We start from the raw sequence: 22,569 nt of genomic DNA on the forward strand, positions 1-22,569 counted from the left end.
AAAACTCACATCACAATTCATATAAAGTTTGCCTTACCAATAAAACTCATCACAGTTTGTTAAATTTCAGTTAAGAGGAAAGACTTTGCATTGCATATCTGCACGTGACAAGCCAAAATCCATGCTACATCTACTGTAAAAGGCTACAGTAATCTAATCTCAAGAAGATCCACAGAAGTTGCAAAGGATATGTCTGGATATGCATATATACTGTTACATCCAAAACAGCATCCGTGTCCCAACATACATTTTAGCTGCATCAATAACTTAATCCATACTTCATCGATGTTCATTTCCACTTCTAAATCCCTGCGGCAAAAATGCAGTACTTGCAATCCATTCATATCCCATCTGTTTTCCCTCCAAGAGGTCAGTAAATCAGCATGCACAATATGGCCTACACACATCCACTCCTGGTGGTCTTTCCTTTTGACATTTCACACTGAGCAAGGGCTCTGCCACATTGATATGTCTGTTATTAACTCCCGGAGTTGATCCATGAGGAGCTTTACCTGTTTGTTTTTGCTTTCAATTTCCTGCATTGGACCCCATGTTAGAAAGATCAGTGTTACATGTGAAATGTATATTTGATGTTCCTAGATTAAAAAAATGCATATCAGATGTTGCCATTGAACGGATTTTACGACTTACAAATTAAAGGATGTTAATATCAATGAAATTTGAAAGTAGGTGAATGGTTAGGAATGAGATTATAGTATTCAGATCTAAAGAATAACAGAAAAAAAATGCTGGGCGATTTCTAGGTACCAGAGATGCAATACAAAATTTGAAGTAAGCCCTGTTGCATTTAAATAAACAAGAATCTCTCAGTAAAATAAACCATGCAGATGGAGAAAAATACACCACAAGCACTGACACATTTTTTTTACACTTCCATACACTGAAAAGGATGATACATCAGTATTTCCATGCTTTGTGCTTACGTATATCTCGCACAGATCAGGACATGCTGCTTGAACATATCAGGAAAAGATGGCATGGATTGCAAAGCAAGCAACAAAAAGAAGGGGGAAAAACAAACATGGACATTTGTCAGAATAAATCTGGTCCCGCCATAACAAACATGAAAAGGATGGTACATCAGTATTTTCATCCTTTGTGCTTATGAATATAGCACAAATTATGAAATGATGGTTGAACATTTCAGGAAAAAGATGGCATGGATTGCAAAGCAAGCAACGAAAAAAGGAGAAAACAAAAACATGAACATTTGTCGGAAATTCGGAATAAATCTGCACCCCCCCCCCAACCCACCCCCCACACACACACACACCCCAAACAAGATTTTGACAAAATCAAATACACACAGCAGTCCAACTTCAGCAGGAACATAGTAGCATAGACTAAACTTACTAGATTATTTACAAGCTAGTACCTTTCTCAAAGCAGATGCACGCTCTTCCAATCTCTCGATCTCAGCATGGTCAGCTTCTGATTCTGTTGACCCTATGTCCTGAAAAAGCATCACATCCTCAAAGAAATGTGACAAATTTCTTTTCAATCAAAAGGAGCATAACTTTTGAGAATCCATGCGGAAGAATCAACTAGTCCAACTCAATTTCGGATAGCATTTTTCTTTACTCAAATCAGAACCACCGCAGAGTGAATTCATCTGGGACACTATGAAAATAACAGTCTTGACAAATGATGCTGGTTCCAAAGCAAAGCAAGGGTACATTAAGCTTATTCCCTTTAAGGTACTCCCTATATCTAATGTGAATGACAAGTTCCAGCCAAAAAAAACTGTGTATTACCGGTCAGTTCATCCTAAATAAAGGCCCATAGAGTAATCATGTGTCTTAAATAAATACCCTGATAATAGCACCCACCTTGAATCACTCAAAGGAAATATGGCACTGCTGCAGTGAAAAAAGATTGTTTTCTAGTCAGATAAAGGTTGTTTACTTGTTTTCTGTCTAACATATAACCATGTACTCCCTCCGTTTCAAATTATAGGTCGTTTTGGCTTAATTTGGGATGGAGGGAGTACATCGCAAGTTCACATGAAAAATTTCATCTTTATAACTGTGTCACCAAGTAACCAGCCATTTCCTGCCGCATGACAGCACTAGCTATATCTATGGATAGCTGCCTCCATACTGTGGACACTATTACATTACTCTAGTTATTCTCATTGTAAACATCTAAAATCGTTGTTGTGATAATATTGTTTTTTTTTGGACCCCCTAAATCACAACGCTCTGATTTCACACCAAAATCATACATTTTTCATGGCTCTATCACAGAATAATTCACCTCAAAGACTCGGGATTTTCTCCACTAGAAACATTATTTGGTCAACCAAGCTCTCACCTGCGCGCAGGATGAAACGGCGGTAATGGACGCCCGGAGTGCCGCCACGGCGGACTTGTAACGGTGCCTCGCCTCGTCGAGAGACCCGCCGGGGCCGGGCGCGCCCCCACCGTCGGCAGCGTCGGAGTCCGCAGAGTGTGGCGGCGGCGGAGTAGCGGAGTGCTGGTGCTGGGGCCCTGCGGCGGCCGCGGCAGCGGCCGCGGCGGAGACTGAGGAGGAGGACCAGAGCCCAGCGTTGCAGAGCTCGTCGTTCATGGAGACGAGGATCTGGAACGCCGCTGCGATGGTCTCCTCCAGGTGCCGCTGCCCCTCCGCCGCCAGCTCCTGCCGCCGCCGCGCCGCCTCGGAGGCCATCGGGAAGCCTCGCCGGAACCCTAGCTCGCCGCCGCTGCCGCCGATCTACTGCTGCTCCTCTCAGCTCAGTCGTAGCTGCGGCCGAAAAGCCCTCTCTGGGCCAGTCCAGAGCAAACTTGATTAACGATCCCGGACTGGACCGGGCCACAGTTGGTTGGGCCGGGCCAGGACGCCCCAAGTACTCTCAGCTTTGTTTGTTGTTTGACTGACTGTGTGCCAGTGTGGGGCATTCGTGTTCAACTTTTCGCCTGAAATTCCAAGAACAAGAAATGTGAAATATCTGGGTATCAAAACCAGCTGGAAATGCAGTTTATTTCGTCACATTTATCTTATATGTCAAAACCAGCTCGAAATCGGTGACATGGACTGTGCGCCAAAACCAAATCGTCATATGGCAATGCCATGACCGAGCAAAACCTCCTTTGAATGGTCTTGAGGGACATATATTGAGGTGCACATCATATATTTCTATTTTTGAAGATCAGGGTTGCACATCAAGCTTTGGCAACTGTTTATGGGTGTAAAATGAACTTGACATATCATACTTGCACTTGATTTTAATCGTGCCAGAGCCATCCAAACTTGTTGAAGTGTTACCCCATTAAGGAATATTCCATGTTAGCACAACAGGGACCATATCAAAGTAAATTCAAGTAAAGATGCCATTTGATTTGGTCAAAGTGAGAATAGGAGAATATTTAAATAGCCCAAACACCATGTGGAAACTAAGAACATAGTTAGGTTACTTTTATAGTAAAACTTATCTACTTGCTTCAGTTTGGCTCAGCACATATGCTCGTATTTTTAGCCAATTTTTTTCCTATAAAAGATAATGTGCTCAGAGGCAGCAAGGTATACTCCCTCCGTCCCGCGAAGAGTGCCCATTTAGAAAATTTCAAACACAACAGTAGTAGTGAGAAATATCTATGTTACTCCTAATAACTAATACTAATTGTGAATGAAAATCGTGCTGTGTTGTTTAGTTTTCTGGATCTTAAATAAATGCACGTGCATTGGAACTAGAGAAATAACAACAATTGATCATATGATTAGCTCTACACGCTTCTCCATACGTTTTTTTATTGGTGCGAGTGTTGATTTAATTAGATGAGATTTATTAGGAGGTAAAAGAACACTCTTTTAGGACATATTTTACAGTTTAAAAGAACACTCTTTGCGGAACGGAGGGAGTACATGAATTTCGATCTCAAATCTACTGCTGGTCCAACCAGGGGTGGAGCCAAGTTGAAGTCCACGATGGCATAGCCCTCATTTAAAAATTTTAACCTAAACTAATCAACACTTTTTCACCATTATACGCTTCAAAAATTCTGCATACCTTTAAAGCGTGCCCACTCTTTAAGTCTTGCCCATCCCTAGGTCGAATGTATTCGTATAGCACTTCCTCCGTTCCAAATTGTAAGTCATTCTAATTTTTTTAAAGTCAAAGAATCTTAAATTTGATCAAATTTATACAATAAAGTACTAACATTTATGATACCAAATAAGTATTATTAGATTATTCATTAAATATATTTTCATAGTATATCTATTTGGTGCCATAAATCTTTATAATCCTCTCTATAATTTTGGTCAAACATAAAATGTTTTGACTTACAATTTGGAATGGAGGGAGTATATACTATGTTTTTTTAGAAGGGCGGGTGGGTGGTGTGCTAGTGTGCTACAACCACACGCACGAGGTTACCACTTACCAGTGCACACATAATTAACTGACTCCGTTTACAAAATTGTTTAGATAGAATCTTAATATGATATTCCATACTACTACCTTTTAGCCAAAAAGTTGCGTAAACTATTCGAGTGAAAAATACTTTCCTTCCTCCTTAAGCTATAGAAAAGGATGAGACGCGCTCCTTTTGCTTTCCAACTTCCAAGTTGTGATTTGAGAGGATCTTAGGTGTGAGGGGCTGACAGAGCTGGACAGTTTACTACTTCCTCCATTTCAAATTGTAGACTATATTGGTTCTTCTAAATTTATATATATTATTATGTATAATCTAAATGCGTAATAATATTTATGAATTTAAAAAAATAAAACGACTTATAAACGGAAGAAGCAGGTGGCAATCACCTAACCAGGGGAAATGCTCCTGCCTCGGTGCTGACTCACCTGTGCACATGTCAGTTCTGTCCCAAAAAAGAAGGTTCGATGATGGTGTTTGTGCTATTTGGAAATCAAGCACCATGCTGACCATGAATACGAAAGCTCGACTGCCATGTTGTCCACAACCGTTTGGATTTGTGCACACATGGCGAGCTCCAAACTGGCGACGTTTCTGTTTTCCCATCGTAAGAATACACGTCAAGAATGCCATCGTTTTCGTCGCCTTTGCTTTCGCGTGCCACCCGAGGCGGGAAGAATAATCACGTACCATATACTATACATGCACAGTTCGCCTTATTAGAAGGAGGGTTTATCAGTGAACAAGCACCAACTGTGTCCAGCCACGACGACATCGTCGGCCGAACTCCTGGCGTCAGTGACCACTCCATCACCACCGGCAGTGCCCCTCGCGTTACGCGTGTGCATCGCCCCTTGTAGATTGTTTTATCTGTCCTCTTCTTCCTTGCGTCAGCAGCAGTGTTTTATCGAGCTTCAAATTTTACAGTTTTTTATCAATAATTTATCTAATATTTTTTTATTATTTAATATAAATTTGATGTAATCAAATCTACTCTTCAATTATTATAATTTGAAAGATCATGTCACACCACATCACGCTTATAAACATGGACTGAGGAATAATTTAGAAGAATTTATTTATTGTTTATTCGTCAGCCTTCACTCATTCAGGTTTAGCCGGTCTAGTTAGCATCTACGCTAGCTTGACCCCAGCTGCTACCAGCCAAGCCCGTCACCCCACTGCTTGTTGCTTCTCGGCTCGCCATTGAAAATCTCGCCCCAGCTCCAGCAAAAAAGGGAATTGAAGGAAAAAAACATCTTGTCTAACAAACGCAAGCTGCTACTAGCTCATCTCGCTCTCGCCATGGGAAAGGTGGCGGAGAGGCTGAGGGCCTTCTCGAGGAACCGATGGCTGGTGCTGGTGGCGTCAATGTGGGTGCAGTCCGTGTCCGGCGTCGGGTACCTCTTCGGCGCCATCTCGCCGGTGCTCAAGTCCACGCTCGGCTACAACCAGCGGCAGGTGGCGGCGCTCGCCGTCGCCAAGAACCTCGGCGGCTACGTCGGCGTCGTCGCCGGCACGCTCCCGGCGAATATGCCGCCGTGGTTGATGCTGCTCATGGGCGCCGCGCATAACCTCCTCGGCTACGGCTGGCTCTGGCTCATCGTCGCCGGCATCGCGCCGCCGCTGCCCCTCTCCATGGTGAGCTGCATCCTCTCGCTTTTGGTTCTTCAGTTTTGCTCTTTCGTGGAAATTGGGAAACAACCTCTTAATCGATAGAATGATACTATTATGATCTTCCTATCTCGATCTTTCGTCCTCGTTTTGTTCGTACGAAAAAGAAGCTTTGATGGTGGATTGGTGGTGTTTGGGCTATTTGAAAATCAAGTACCAAGCTGATCTGAAAGCTCAAGTGCTTTCTCCAAACCATTTAACTTCTGTTCACACATGGCAAGCTCCGAACTGGACTGAGATAAGTAATTAATTAAACTGGCCGGCTGAGTGTCACTGCAATGATGACGTATAGGTATATTCCTTTTTGTTACTATCGCTGTTAGTATTAGGTTGTGTATTGTCCTTGTCACTTAATTACTACATTGAGTCGTATACAAACCTCCTGTTTTCACGGTTGTGTCAACAAATTCTAATGACTAATCACCTAGAAGGACAGCTACATATTGCTATATTTGTCCTTTTTTTTTTGAAACGAGATTGCTATATTTTGTCAATATTCAAGCTGTTCTTTTTTTTTTGAAAAAGAATATTCAAGGTGATGTGTTGCATCATGAAATTACACATTTGCAGTTTTAGTACTTCAGTTCGCATGCTGTAGTGTATTAGTTACTAGCACATTCTTTTTCTCTCCCTGCATGTGGTTGCCAAGGTGTTGAAGTTTGACTTTCCACTACGGGAAACACTTAATTTGCCGAGTGCCTAGCACACGGCAAATATTGTGTTGGCAAACATCACTTTGCCGAGCGTCAAAACTCGTGCACTCGGCAAACATTTTGCCGACGGCCAAAAAACACTCGGCGAAACGACACACTCGGCGAAAGTGGCTTTGACGGCGTCAAGGCTAACGGCAGCTTTGCCGAGTGCCAGATGGCAGTCACTCAGCAAACTCGACAACTTTGCCGACGGCCAGCACACGGCAAAAACTGCCTGTTTGCCGAGTGCCTGCACACGGCAAAAATTGCCTGTTTGCCGAGTGCCCGCACACGACAATGCCGAGTGTCGTGGTCCTGACACTCGGCAAAGAAGTGCCCTTTTGCCGAGTGTTAAGGCAAAAACACTCGGCAAACAGGTGGCGCCTGGTGGTGGAACAGACCACTTTGCCGAGTGTTAAAGCCAAAACACTCGGCAAAGGCTCCTCTTTGCCGAGTGTAACACTCGGCAAAGTGGTCAGTACCCCCCCTTTTTTTCCCGTTTTGTCACGTATAACAGACCCCTCTCAATTCACAATACACATCATCACAGGCATTTGTAATAAACAATCACATGCATAATTCACAACCACCATTAGAAGCATTATTCATAAATATCACAAGCATAATCCAACATAAGTACGAAACAATCCATAAATCCAAGTTCAAGTCACAATTTAGTTTCAACCAAGTTCACAACCAAGTCTAGTTCCATGGAGGCCAAGGAGACCACTGCGACAAATCTTGATCTTCATTATTCGAAGCCGCCGATTGATTTTGCACATAGGATATGACATTCTGAGCTAACATCTAAAGTTGTCAAAATTAAAGTATCCAATCTTAAGCATAATGTGTCAAGTGACTCACAGAAGTAGTTGTGGGTGGCTGAGGCGGAGGGAACAACATCGGACAAGTCCGTTATAAGCTACCCTGAGATTTCATTTTTAGACAATGCAGTTTAAGCATGATAATATTTCAAATATTTAGGTATTGCAGATAATACTCAGTTTAATCAACTCACCTTAGTGCCGGGACCAGGGGCGACGCGTCGGGGGCGGCCGGGGGCCGGTCGGGGGTCGGGGCCGGCTGGGGGCGGCCGGGGGCGGCTGCGAGGGCCGGCGCGGCGGCCGGCCGGAGCAGGGGGCAGCCGGGGGCGGCGCGGGGGCCGACGCGGGGGTGGGCCGGGCGGCGGCGCAGGGGGCCAGCGGGGGTTCGGGCGGGCGGCACGAGCGGCGGGGGGCGGGCGGCGCGGGTCTGGCGTGTGTGTGTGTGTGTGTGTGTGTGTGTGTGTGTGTGTGTGTGTGAGTTGGGGGCCGGCTTAGTGTCCAGTCTTTGCCGAGTGCCCCTGATCTAGCACTGGGTAAAGGCATTTTTTAATTTTTTCGGAGTTTCCAGCCTTTGCCGAGTGCTAGATCAGAGGCACTCGGCAAAGGCTTTTTTTTCCCGGATTTTGGACCATCGCTGAGACGTGGACCCGCGGAGAGGTTTGCCGAATGTCCTAGGGATGACACTCGGCAAACCACTGCTTTGCCGAGTGCCTCATTGCGACACTCGGCAATCAGTAGTTATATTCCATATGCAAACTACTATTTTAGTAATTAAAAGTATGTAAATTTTGCAAAAACCTTGTCAAATTCACTAAACATTGCGTATTTCATTTTTTAAGTAATATTATTCCATCATTTCATGGATTTATAGCTCATATTGAATTTATATCTATTAAATTTATATACTTGCAACTAATAAATAAAAATTATCAAACGGATCCGAAAAATTCCCAAAATTTGACATGAACCAATCTATGTTCTCTATGGCCTATAAAAATAAATTTGAACTCAATGACAAATTCAAGTATCGATTCAACTCAAAATCTTACCGGATGCTTCCAACTTCTACGAATCCTCTCCGGAGATGCTTCGAATTCTAAGCATCATATGTCAAAATTTGTGCGAAACCTTCTCAATTTTTTACCACAGCCTCTGCATATGAAATCATAGCATCTTGGAAAATCTCGTGATTTTCAAACTTCGTTTGTATTTTTGAGAATTAAAAAATCATTCAGCCACACCTTCGTAATCGTGTTTCCTTAACAAAATGTTCGAAATTTCTTTTCATTTCCCGGATGAGACCTCAATTTGGACTCACTAACATGAATATGATTTTTTCACTCATATTATTCCATTATTCCAATCACCTGCAGTTCAAATTTGACTTAAATCAACAAATTACTCTAAATGAAATTAATTCATTAAATATAGCAAACAGGTCAATAAATAGTCCACCTTCTAACATGCAGTGCTAAATGTCATATGTGGGGAGTATAAAAAGTTTGGAGGATGGAGGAGGGAAAAAATGTTTTAGTTTTGCTAAGTGTGTCAAAAAACACTCGGCAAACCTTCATATTTGCCGAGTGCCCATCAAAACACTCGGCAAATATTGATGTTTGCCGAGTGTCGCACTTAACACTCGGCAAATATTGATCTTTGCCGAGTGTCGACAGGGGACACTCGGCAAACAACTAACGTCCGGCACACCCCCTAACGGACGCCGCACGTGCTGGTCACGTGCTTAAGGGGTTGTCGAGTGTCTTTTATTTGCCGAGTGTCCCCCGTGAGGTTGCTGAGTGTTTTTTTTTTTGCACTCGGCAAATAGTATTTTCGCTGAGTGTAATATGTTTGCCGAGTGTTGTCACGGATACACTCGGCAAACACGGCCTTTGCCGAGTGCCCGCAATAATGCACTCGGCGAACAAGTTACACTCGGCAACTTTAGTATTTCCCGTAGTGTTATGAGCTTAACTTGATGTACTTATCCAAATTATGTACATAGTGACTCAATTCAATATATTTCCGTGAAAACCGTGTGTACTATATTAAACCAGTGGCAAAACTGTACTATAGCCAAATCATGGACTGACACCTTCTCCAGTAAACGGTTATTTTATTCAAATAATTTGCCTGATCACCAAAGCAAGAAGCATGCGGGGAAATATAAGATCTAGAGAATCAAGAATGATTTGGTCAAGTAATCAAGAATGATAGATAGTCCATTCATTTTTGCTTGCCTTCCTCAACTGTTTTCTTGTAAAATGTACTCTATGTAAAAATACTTCACGGCTTGGGCAAGGCACGGTTTCCAATTAGTATATTAGATTTTATTTATAAATCTATGACCATTATTTTTATGAAATTATTTTTCATGAAGAATCTAAAGGTACGATTTTTATGCTTTAAAACCAAACATTTTTAAAGTTATTGCCTTGCTGGTGTTTAAAATTTTACAAGTTTGACCTTGCGTTATCCAAAACGCGAAACTCGAATTCTTATCGATACTGGAACTCAGAGCATAGGGGGGAAAGTCGATTTATGGATGGAATTTACAGAAAAGAGTCTTCGTTTTACGACCTTAGGAAGTAGTACTCGAGGCTGGCAACGGGTAAAACCCACGCGGATATACGAACCACAAACCCGCACCCGCGATAATATATCCGTGCCCGCGCCCACGCCCGCCACCCGCCACGGGCAGCACTATGCGCCCGCGCCCGCTATCCGCGGGCATATTTTGCCCATAGGCATGCCCGCATATCCGCCAGAAGTATAAATGGATGACATTTAACATATAAATAGATCACAACGTTCATAATCTCAATTCATCACAATCACAAATCACACAGCACAGTTCAATAGTTCACCAATCACCACGGTCCACACATTCAACAATACAGTACAGGACTACAGGCTTACCATACAACTAATACAAGTACACATTGTTCAACTGCAAAGTCTTCCAAGTGATGCAAATAAACAAGACATGGACAGGTAATTAGTCGGAATCCGCTCTAGTGATACAAGATTTATCTTTCAGATCTTCTTCATTGTCTTCAAGGCATGACCAAAAGCTATTGAACCTTCCATCACCCTCATCTACATCCAAGTTCAAACATTAGTAGCTGCAGTATACAATCCATGTATTAATGAAAAGAATTCATTGTAAATGCACATTTTTATACCTTTGAGACTGTGACGAAGCCAACTTTGGTTGCACATCAAAGCTTCCAACATTTTAGGAGTAAGACGACTGCGATGCTCACTTAAAACCCTCCCACTAGTACTGAAAGCCGATTCAGAAGCTACTGTGGTGATTGAAATAGCCAAAATGTCACGAGCAATTAGCCTCAAAGTAGGATAACGAGCTCCCTCCAACTTCCACCAGCCTAGGATATCAAAATAATCATTCTCATCATGAGGAAGAGTTTCCTCTTCTAAGTAGCGATCAATCTCATTCTTACTTCTAACAAAGCTTGTAGTTTTCTTATTTGCAGTAAGGGTTTTAAATATGGACAACACAGCAGCTGCACTAACTGTAGAAGGGGCACCAGCAAAGGATGTAGCCACATTGTCTTGGTCTGTCACATGATAATGTTTCATTAAACTAGTAAGCAATTCCTGGGCCAAATTGTAGTGCTTTCGTGTGTTGGCTCTAAATTTGCGCCAGCAAAATGATTACACAGCCTAAATTATTGTCAGATGGCATTAAACTATTATTAAATCGAGGTACCGATTTAAATATAAAGGATCACACTATTTTTGATGAAAAACACAATTTTCCTAACCAAAGAGATAGGTGAAAAGACCATCTTGTCCTCAGCTAACGCCATCTCAAATACATTAGGAACATTAGACATGGACAAAAGATTAGCTAAAGATAGTTTTATTGAAGATCAATCTAGAACAAACGAGGCAAAACGGTCTAGAAAGTCTCAAAACAGCTTGCATTTAGTATCATACAGTGAAAGAGACCATGGCTGACGTACACTTGTGATTAAAGTGGGTAAGACAATGAATGTGCGCAAACAATTCGCATCCATTATTCGGACACATTTATTAGCTTGGCATGCTGACTTGGTGACACGTGACAGAAGTCACGCAAGATCCACGTGTCAGGGTCCATCTTCATCCTCTGTCGCGCAATTCTCTGCCCCCCTCTCTCCCGTCTCCTCCCACTGTCGCCGCCGATGCTGCCGCCGGCCACTGCGGACGTGCTCGGGCAGATCCTGCTGGCGTGCCAGTCCTTACTCCGGTCACGCCGGTCTACGCCACGGCGCGACCTAGGGATTGGGATGAGCGGGCGGTGGCTTCTCCGGGGCTGCCGGCCGGGACCTGCGGCTGTGGCTGGTCGGCCGCCGGCTGCTGTCCCGGAGTTTCTTTTGTTTGGAATCGATGATGGTGCGTTTCAGTTCGCACTACTTAATTTCGATATCATATTCCCTGTATTTGCTCCGATCTGTGAGGCCCTGATGAATCAGAGCTTCGATAAGTTCCCCTCCTCCAAAATGAGATTTGCCGAATTCGATCCAACGCTTTCTTTCTTACCCTGCGTATTATGAATGTATCTACTTTTCCAATTTGCATTGCATGTTTGCATTTTTAGAAAATCAAGAGAAAGCAAATGGAATAGAATGCCATCGACTTCTAACTACGTCAAGAAAATTGGGTACCTTTTACTGTTCCGCTAGTGTTCATTTCACCATCTCCCCACGCTCAAATGAATGGAGCAAAATTACGGAACTTTGACTAGTAATTTGGTTTTATTTCCAGCAGCTAATTATAACACTTCATTTTTCTTTGTTATTCAGATGTGTGTTCTCATATTTGTTGGAAACAACAGCGCGACATACTTCAACACGCATTCACTCGTAACATGCATCCTGAACTTCCCAACGAGCAGGGGGCCAATGGTGGGCATCCTGAAAGGATTTCTGGGCCTGACCAGCGCTATTTTGACGCAAATCTACGCTGTGATGCACACAACAGACCAGACTAAACTTGTCTTGACGGTTGCGGTCGGACCGGCATTGGTCGCCATTGCCATGATGTTTGTTATCAGGCCTGTCGGTGGTCACAAGCAGGCACGCCCGTCTGACAAGAAGAGCTTCATGTTCGTCTACACCATCTGCTTGCTCCTCGCCTTTTATCTCGCCGTTGTCAAGCTAGCCCAAGATTTCATGAAACTGAGCGACAATGTGGTTAATATTCTCACAGTGATTCTGTTCGTCCTCCTTATTTCACCAATTGCAATCCCGTTGGCCTTGACGATAATGTCGAAAGCTGAAAATCCAATTGAAGAGGCTCTCCTGTCTGAACCATTGACGCAAGAGGCAAGCACTTCGCAAGAAGAGGAAGATCAACCGCATGCCATTTTAAGCGAAGTAGAAGAGAAGTCTAAGGACATTGATTCGTTGCCTCCATTTGAAAGGAGGAACAGCGGACCACACCTGGGGGACAACTTCACCATGATGCAGGCACTGGTGAAGGCTGACTTTTGGCTTATTTGGATATCGTTCTTGCTTGGGTCAGGATCAGGGCTGACAGTTATGGACAATCTTGGTCAGATGAGCCAGGCAGTTGGATTCAAAGATGCGCATATCTTCGTGTCATTGGTGAGCATATGGAACTTCCTTGGTCGTGTTGGAGGTGGCTACTTCTCTGAGATCATTGTCAGGTATCAACACTGTAATACCTATGTTATGGTCATACATCCACAGTTTTGGAACTTAATTGCTTTACCTTTGTTCTCATCCTGTCTGGCTATTCTTTTAATCAGGGAGCGTGGATACCCAAGGCACACAGCACTGGCAATTGCACAGATCCTGATTGCTGCTGCACATTTCCTATTTGCCATGGCTTGGCCTGGAACCATGTACATCGGGACCTTCCTGGTCGGACTCGGATACGGAGCTCATTGGGCAATCGTGCCAGCTGCTGTCTCTGAACTCTTCGGCGTAAAACATTTTGGCGCCATGTACAATTTTCTTGCAATGGGAAACCCCACAGGATCATTCATCTTCTCAGGCCTTATTACCAGTACCCTGTATGACTATGAAGCTGAGAAACAAGCTCACCAACATCAGATTAAGTGCGAAGGCCCCGTCTGCTTCTTCGTCAGCTCATTGATAATGTCAGTGCTCTGCATTGTTGGAGCTGGATTGAGCCTCATCGTTGTTCACAGGACCAGACGGGTTTACGCTGACCTCTATCGGTCTGTCCACACATGAAATCTTCATGGATAAAGATGCCAAATCCTCATGTTTGCTTTTCTATGCACCGTATATCCATGGCCCCCAAAAGAATTTGCATATATCACATATCCGCAAAGTTAAATTTATCTGTAAATTATTACTCACATTGTTTGTTTTTAATAGTATTAGGGTTTGGAAATTATACTTTGAGTATAGATTGCTCTTATGGTACATTATCAGCTACTACAAAAATCTATATATTTCATATCGAAAGATATTTGAAATGAAATATATCGATGCAACTTTTATGTAGTAGTATTGTATACAATTTGACTAATTGTTGGTCAAAGTTTATAAAGTTTGATTATTTTGAAACGGAGGGAGGAGTAAATGTTCCAGAGCTTGCAATCGTAATAACTTACAAAGGCTGTGTGCGGTGTGCCAGATGGTGTGTGTGTGTGTGTGTAGTTCTTGCTTGGTCTCTGAATTCTGGCACTTTATATTCATCTATTGATGGTGCTTCTTCTGTAACTTGTGACTGTATTTTCCTTGGTTCTGCCAATTTGAGCTTAACAGTAAGTTTGATGCTACTTGTTTGTGATAAGTACTCTCTTCCTCGGCTACATGAATTGCTTCGTGCATAGCTTTCGTCTATCCCGCTGTAGATATTCTGGTAACACAGCAGATACTAGTATTGTCAGGCAGGCTGAGGCTGCCCCTCCCTATCCGAAACCAATGGCCATCCAAACGGCACCTAGCCGTACAAGGCCACCAAATCCACCACCAATCCAGCCGGCAGCCGCACTCAGTCCCCCCCCTACCCGCACTGGCGCACGCTGCCCTCGGGGGCTCGCCGCCGCGCCAAGCCGCACGCCGCTCGGGCCGTCGGCGGCGATTCTGCTACTCACGGTTACTCCACTCTCACTCCCCGCCCGCGCACACCCGTCCCTGTTCTACCACCGCCAGCCTGCTGTGACAGTGCGACTCATCGCCGGCGAGGGGGCGCAGCCGAAGCTAGCGGGGATCCTTCACTAGAGCCTTCTCTCGTCCGGAGGCGCCGTCGCCGCCTCTGTTTTCAACACCCTATATACCGGTGCGGGATTGGAGTGGCGCTGAGATACTTCTTGGTTTCTTCTTTTATCGGTGAGTAAAACCGAGCTTGCTTCCGTTCCCTTCGCATACCTGTTCTTTGCTGTTGCTCCGCAATGAGATCCAAATTAACTTTCGGTTTTCGGACCAAAACTTGAGTTCCTGTTCATCCTGTTAGCTGCTGATTCATCTGCTACATGAATCACGACTAATCTCATCTCATCTAGTATCATTTACCCCATCCATGTTTCGATTAAGTTCATCCAATGTGTGGCTACAGTTTATTTTCCCAAATATTGTGGACTAAGCACCCAGTGTAGTCATTTTTATTTTTTTTCTAATTTGCAGTATTTGTGTGAGATCCATGCCCGTTTGCAAATCCGAATGGCTGCCCTGAGGATCCGCACGCCAGCCGGTCCTGGGGACCCCAGAAGGCGCAATCTTGCCAGCAGCCCAGCGCAGCTGGGGCCAGATTTGATTGGGTTTAGTTCTTCACTGGTGCCTGTTGGTGTTGGTTATGTTGGGGATCACAGGCGCGTAGGCAATGCTGTTGTCACATGCTGTGGGTTCTTTGCGGACAATGTAAGGAGGAAGTGCCGTCCTAGGGCAAGCTTGAAGAATGGTTTAGTCTGCTCTTTAGAGGGTGATGGTAGCAGGGAGTCTACATTGTGTACTTCTGTTCCATCTGAAACTTCAAGCTGCAGCGAAGTGCCGTCAGTTCTGGGCCAAAAAATAGCACAGGGCAAAGATGGTAACCCAAGGGCCTCTGCGGAAACGAAGAAAGAGGGGAAGTTATGGCGGAGATTAGGGGGTGGTAAGAAGTTGAGAAGACATAGAGCTCCCAAGCATGGCCCGGGAAAGGACAGGCATGTTCGCAGATCTGTAGTGAAAGATGATGTCAATGTGGTTTTGTCCTGTATCTCCCAGGAGTCCAGCATTGAGGAGTGCAATTCTGCTCTGATCCATCTTGAGAAGCACAGTGATGAGAAGGCTCTTAATTTCTTTGATTGGATGAAGGCTAATGGGAAGTTAAAGGGAAATGCTTATGCATATCACCTAGCTCTTCAAGCGATTGCCTGGAAGGAGAACTGGAAGATGGCTGAACTATTGCTTCATGAAATGGTTGCTGATTCAGATTGCACATTGGATGCTCGAGCATTTAATGGGCTGATATATGTTTGTGCTAAAAGGAGGCTTGATGATTGGGGAACAAGGTGGTTTCGGATGATGCTTGATAGTGAAGTGCAGCCGAATGTGTCTACTATTGGTATGCTTATGGGTCTTTACCAGAAGACTGGGAACCTATCGGAGGCTGAGTTCACTTTTGCAAAAATGAGGAATTACAATATTAAGTGTGTTAATGCTTACTCAGCCATGATTACTTTGTATACACGTTTAGGCCTTTTTGCCAAATCTGAGGATGCTATTGCTCTAATGAACAATGATGGAGTAGTTCCAAACATGGAAAATTGGTTGGTGCGGTTAAATGTGTACTGCCAACAGGGTAAAATGGAGGAGGCAAAATTGGTATTTCAGTCTATGGTGGACGAAGGATTCACCCTGAATGTTGTAGCATACAATACTTTAATTACCGGATATGGAAAAAGTACTGATGTACAGAAGGCGAAGGAAGTGTTTGACAGCCTTGGTAGTGCAGGTTTAGTTCCTGATGAAACCACCTATAGATCAATGGTAGAAGGTTTTGGTAGAGCAGACAAATATGAAGAAGCAATTTTGTACTACAGGCAGCTCAAGAGTGCTGGCTTCCGACCAAATGCATCCAACTTTTACACTATGATCAACCTACTAGCAAGGCATGATGACAATGAAGGTGCAGCTGAAATTCTGGAGGGCATGAGGGCAGCTGGCTGCCAGTGTTCATCAATTGTTACCGTTCTTGTTCGGGCATATGGAACAGTAGGACGAATGCATAAGGTTCTTCCAATTTTAAAAGCTTGTTTGTACAAGAAATTTTTGTTTGATGCCACCTCGTGCTCTATTTTAGTAACAGCATTTGTTCAAAATTCTTTACTAGAAGAAGCTTTGTTAATTCTGCGTGAAAAGAAGTGGAAAGATTCTGCTTTCGAGGAAAATTTATATCATATATTGATATGTTCATGCAAAGAGGCTGGCAGTTACAATGATGCTGTTAGGATATACAATCAAATGCTTAAGTCTGGAACACAACCAAATCTCCGTATTTCTTGCACTATGATTGATGTTTTCAGCATGATGGAGAGATTTGCTGATGCTGAAACTATTTACCTTGAACTGAAAGGTTCTTCTTCTGTACTTGACATGATTGCGTACAGTGTCATTGTGAGGATGTACATTAAAGCAGAGCGACTAGAGGATGCTTGTTCAGTTTTGGCAGAAATGGAGAAACAAAATGAAATAGTTCCTGATAAATACCTTTTCCTTGACATGCTTCGAACTTACCAAAAATGTGGTCTGCTTGAGAAGTTGGCTGATACATATTATTGGATACTAAAGAGTCAAGTTGAATGTGATGAAGTCATGTATAATTGCATTATTAACTGTTGTGGGCGGGCCATACCTGTTGATGAGCTGTCAAGAATTTTTGATGAAATGATTCAACAGGGACACTTAACCAACACTGTTACCCTCAATGTGTTGCTAGATATATATGGAAAAGCTGGACTTTTTACTAGGGCTGAAAAGGTATTTCTCATGGCTCGCAAGCAGGGACTGGTGGATATCATAACATACAATACCATTATTGCTGCATATGCGAAAAGTGGAAATTTTCGTAGTATGAATTATTTCATCCAAAAGATGCAGGATGCAGGGTTTCCTGTTTCTCTTGAGGCGTACAATTGCATGCTGGATGCTTATGGAAAGGCAGGGCAACTGGAAGAGTTTGCTGCTGTTTTGCAGAAAATGAAGAGAGCAAAGTGCAAGTTTGATCACTACACTTACAATATAATGATCAATATTTATGGGAGGAGAGGTTGGATCGAAGATGTGGCGAATGTTCTTGCAGAGCTAAAGAGCCGAGGTGTTGAACCAGATTTGTACAGTTACAATACCTTGATAAAAGCATATGGGATAGCAAGAATGCCTGAAGATGCTGTCAAACTGATGCAAGAGATGAGGATTAAAGGTATCAGCCCTGATCGCGTGACATATACTAACCTCATTGCTGCTCTACAAAGGAATGAAAATTTCTTAGAAGCTGTTAAGTGGTCTCTCTGGATGAAGCAAACAGGAGTTGTAGGGTCGGGAGCTCGAGCATAGTGTACATGAAGCATTTGAGTTTTGTTTGCAAATGACCAAACTCTGGGTATTGTCTTCAGGTTGCAACTGAGTGCACCCTTGCTACTGTACAGAAGAGTGTAGCTGATTGTTACGTACACAAACTTAGTCTATTGTTCTCACACAAGATGAAATTCAGTCAATATAAATCAAGGTAGGAAGTTTTCATCATTCCTATCATACTGTTGTAAATTTACTGTATTGGATCAAAGTCAAATAAAGAATATAGTTTGGAATTCTCTTGTTCTTCCGTCTGTCTTTGGTTGAGTACAATGTTGTCATTACCTCGTCTTCTCATAAACACTTTTGGCCTGATTCCTTTTCAACTACTAACCTCATGTTAATACAGTCTTTCGCAATCATTTGGATTATTGTTCAGCGCTGATCTCGTGGAGACTGGTCTGCAGTACCTTTTTCTATGTACCAAAAGAATCACGTGATAATAATGTATCTTAATCAGAACGTGGAATCCTATCAAGGAGTGGTTTGATCGATCCCTTTCCCATTTCTATTGCTGGCTTTGATAAGCATTTCTTTTGTCGGATGCACTGTTTTATGCTTTTCATCTCCCCCATTGATAAGCTGTTGCCTTGTGTAGCCCCTGCTTGTTGCTACTAGAGGTCTTCTCCTTTTTTCTTGGCCCCAGCTCCAAATCCGCTCTGTGTTTCCATCATTTCTGCAGCTCTCTCCAATGCTTCCAAAGTTCTAGGGTCAAAGCCGACCCTGATTCCCCAATCTTTTCCACTAACGCAAGCTCCTCCTTGAGTTCTTGGCACAATCCAATGGAGACGGTCGCGGAGAGGCTGAGGGCCTTCTCCAGGAACGATGGCTGGTGTTCCTGCCGCAATCCATGGCCGGGGTCGGGTACCTCTTCGGCACCATCTCGCCGGTGGTCAAGGGCGTGCTGGGGTACAACCAGCGGCAGGTAGCGGCGCTCGGCGTCGCCAAGAACCTCGGGGACTGCGTGGGCTTCCTCGCTGGGGCGCTCTCGGCGGCATGGGGCTGCTGCTCATCGGCGCGGCCCATAGCTTCCTCGGCTACGGGTGGCTGTGGCTCGTCGTCAGTCGTCACCAGGCAGGCGCCGGCGCTACCCCTCTGGATGGTGAGCCTGCATCGGTTCTTCACTTGCTGACATTGTGAACAGTAGAGCAATATGCTGTTTAACTGAATTATTAGAGCACATCTTTTTAACGAGATGGATGCCAAATTGTTCTGAATTTCTGTTCCCTAGTAATGGTAGCGGGCTACTGAATTGCAGCACATTTTTCCAATCAGTCTTCTCTCAATTGGTTAGAGAGTAGACATCCTATTTGAATGGGAGCTATCCATTTGGGTATGGAACTGCAGAAAAAGGTCTTGAATTCAATGCTGCATGGCCCAACTTAAGTAGCCAATTCCTGTTCCATGTTTAAAGCCCGACGGGAACTGCACTTGTTGAAAATAAGATATCCGCACCCTCCAAAACCATGTTTGTAAGTGGATGACTGTACAGTGCCAGCAAATGAAAAATTAGTTGTCAAATTATTTTCCTGATTTACAAAGCATGAAGATTCTTGAAGCTGTTCAGAAAACCATTTAGACTTATGAATCTATCCGCTTTTGTATTATATATGGTTACCTTTTCATACTAAGTACACTTGTAATTGTATAGAACAGCATGGACTTCTCGAAAACTTATCCACAACTCCAATTATATGGAGAAAATTGAAAATATAGCACATTTTACTAATGCTCAGTTTGCCGATTCCCTGCATCTTTTTTTAAAAAAAGAACCACCAGGAGAGCTGCCTATTATATTGAAAAAGAGTGCCTAGACAGGCCAAAATTCCCCGCATTCAAATCAAGAAAACAAAATAATGAAAATTTTTAATATTTGCTTGGTTTTATTTCCTGCAGTTACTAACATCTCACTGTTTTGTTATTCAGATGTGTGTTCTTCTCTTTGTGGGAACCAACTACTCAACATACTTCAACACGGCTTCACTTGTTACATACTTACATGCATCGAGAACTTTCCAAAGAGCAGGGGCCCAACAGTGGGCATCCTGAAAGCATTCTCCAGCCTTAGCAGCGCAATTTTGACACAAATATATGCAGTAATGCACACACCAGACCATGCCACGCTTATTTTCATGGTTGCAGTTGGACCAGCATTGGTTGCCATTGGCCTGATGTTTGTTATTAGGCCTGTTGGAGGTCACCACCAGGCGCGTCCATCTGATAATAACAACTTCATGTTCATCTACTCCATTTGCCTGCTCCTCGCGTCATATCTGGTTGGTGTCATGCTACTCCAAGATTTAGTGCAACTGAGTGACAGCGTGGTTGTTTTGCTCACCATGGTTCTATTCATCCTTGTTTTACCTATTGCAATACCTGTGACCTTGACTTTATTGCCAAAAACTGAATATCCAATTGAAGAGGCTCTCCTATCTGAAACATCGATACCAGAGGCAAGCACTTCGCAAGACAAGGAGGATCAATTGGAGGCCATTTTAAGTAAGGGCATTGATGTGTTACCCCCATCTCAAAGTAGGAAGAGGATCGTGGAGATGGTCAGTATAGATCAAAAGCCTTCTCATTGTGTTTTTACTTAAATAAGCGTATTTTACTTCAACCCTCCATCCTGATTCTGCAAGTATTTCCTGGGATATTTGCATATTATCTTTTGAAGTTCACTCCACACTTTGCAGTGCTGTTGGATACATAGCAAATTTCTTGTTACATTTTCTTCTTATGAAATTTGCATCTACCATATAGGTTTTCTTAGAATTGGATAATGTTTTAGCAAATTCCAAGTTTCGGGGGAAAAAAATTTGTTCTCATCCTATTTTGGATAACCCATGGCCACCATTCTCATACTGAGTGGATTTTTCTGATGATCAGGGAGCATAAATACCCAAGGCACATAGCATTGTCAATTGCTCAGACCCTGATGGCTGCCGGGCTTTTCCTATTTGCTATGGCTTGGCCTGGAACTATGTACATTGGGATTTGGGACCTTACTGGTTGGACTCGGATATGGAGCCCATTGGGCTATTGTGCCGGCTGCTGTCTCTGAACTTTTCGGAGTAAAACATTTTGGTGCAATGTACAATTTTCTCACAATAGCAAACCCGACGGGATCACTCGTATTCTCAGGCCTTATTGTCAGTAACCTCAATGACTATGAAGCTGAGAAACAAGCTCACAAACATCATATGTCAGCATGGCTGTCTCCACAATTGCTTCACGGCATGAACCTTCTTGCAGACGGGCCATTGAAGTGTGAAGGGCCATCTTGCTTCTTTGTCAGCTCATTGACTATGTCGGCGTTCTGCATCGTGGGAGCTGGCTTGAGCCTTATTGTTGTTCACAGGACCAAACGAGTTTATGCTCAGCTTTATCAGTCAGTCCACACATATTTTTTTTTCTTTTTGCCCAACAGTCTGTAAAAATTTCCATGGATAGAAGATGTTAAATCCTTCTGTTGCTGTTGTGTGTACCATATATTCTTGCATATATGATCATACAGACACAAATTAAGTTTATATGTAATTCACAGATCGGTTTAGTGTTTATATTACAAGAGCAGATTTACGAATCGTTTGAATTTGTGTTGTCACAATGGTCTCAACTGGTGGACATTTTACAGATTATGTTTATCCAAGTCAGGGTGTACTTCATGCATGAACCAAGGATCCTGATATTTTCAGTACTTGTAAAGAATTGCGGAGACAATTACCGGCATGTATATTCATTTCCTGATGGAGCTTCAGCTAACTTGTACGCATGATTGTAGTTTCCATGATCTGCTAAATTAAGCCAAAAGTTTAAGGGGCGTGCAACATATGAACTTGTTGTGGTAATGTTGCTTGGTCCAAGATTGAGGCCTGAAATACGAGTTTGGACTGTGGAGCAACTTCACTCTTATCCAAATTTTGTCACCCGAGTATGAATCTACCACTTTTCTTTTGGGAGCAAAACTAGGTGTGTACACTCTGATCGTGTCTCTATTTTATAGCATTCTTTTGGTCTCTGTGTGTGTTTTGCTTGTTTTTCAAACAGTTGAATCTGGAGGACAACAACTGGCATAATTCTTATGCATTTTCAAGTCTTGGCTTTTTCTCTGTTCTAGTACTGCACAATGTCATCCAAAGATTTTATATAGCTTGTGTATGCTACTGCCATAAACTAAAAACTGGATGATCATGGTCTTGAACTGAGCTCATAGCACAAGGCATTTGCCTTTTCACTTCCTGGAAATTGGAATGGTGCTGACGGAATGGAACTGGTCATGCATTTAGGCTGTCAACTTGACCTGATAGCGTTTAATGTAAACCAGGTTGCAGCTGAACGCACGACCGGGCACGAGAAACGGCAAACCAAATACAGCAAAGCAAAGTAATAATGTTCAGCCGGCTCGTGGTTTACGGGCTGCATGTGCAAT

The 22,569-nt window shown here is 43.2% G+C and overlaps 3 protein-coding genes and 1 pseudogene across 4 annotated transcripts; 3 read left to right on the forward strand and 1 right to left on the reverse strand.

Moving 5' to 3' along the window:
- Position 1: 1 nt before the first annotated feature.
- LOC101770478 (mediator of RNA polymerase II transcription subunit 30) lies at positions 2-2,785 on the reverse strand. Its single transcript, XM_004975353.2, has 3 exons — positions 2,335-2,785; positions 1,397-1,474; positions 2-536 (listed from the first exon to the last, which is right to left on the reverse strand). The coding sequence occupies exons 1-3, from the start codon at positions 2,686-2,688 to the stop codon at positions 438-440; spliced, it is 531 nt and encodes a 176-aa protein (XP_004975410.1). The 5' UTR covers positions 2,689-2,785; the 3' UTR covers positions 2-437.
- A 2,746-nt stretch (positions 2,786-5,531) lies between these two features.
- Positions 5,532-14,150, forward strand: LOC101770891 (protein NUCLEAR FUSION DEFECTIVE 4). Of its 2 annotated transcripts, none has more exons than XM_004975354.3 (3): positions 5,532-6,035; positions 12,393-13,258; positions 13,361-14,150. In XM_004975354.3, the coding sequence occupies exons 1-3, from the start codon at positions 5,700-5,702 to the stop codon at positions 13,809-13,811; spliced, it is 1,653 nt and encodes a 550-aa protein (XP_004975411.1). In that variant the 5' UTR covers positions 5,532-5,699; the 3' UTR covers positions 13,812-14,150. The 2 variants fall into 2 exon arrangements, with proteins under 2 accessions (XP_004975411.1, XP_004975412.1); XM_004975355.3 differs by lacking the exon at positions 5,532-6,035 and adding an exon at positions 11,706-11,982.
- A 359-nt stretch (positions 14,151-14,509) lies between these two features.
- Positions 14,510-18,386, forward strand: LOC101771951 (pentatricopeptide repeat-containing protein At4g30825, chloroplastic). The gene is made up of 2 exons (XM_004975356.4): positions 14,510-14,918; positions 15,213-18,386. Exon 2 carries the CDS (start codon positions 15,249-15,251, stop codon positions 18,120-18,122), a length of 2,874 nt encoding a protein of 957 aa, XP_004975413.1. The 5' UTR covers positions 14,510-14,918; positions 15,213-15,248; the 3' UTR covers positions 18,123-18,386.
- On the forward strand, positions 18,153-21,284 carry LOC101771553 (annotated as a pseudogene).
- The last annotated feature ends 1,285 nt before the right edge of the window (positions 21,285-22,569 follow it).

The sequence above is a fragment of the Setaria italica genome, chromosome VII, assembly GCF_000263155.2.
Source record: "Setaria italica strain Yugu1 chromosome VII, Setaria_italica_v2.0, whole genome shotgun sequence".
In the NCBI taxonomy this organism is placed as follows: Eukaryota; Viridiplantae; Streptophyta; class Magnoliopsida; order Poales; family Poaceae; genus Setaria; species Setaria italica.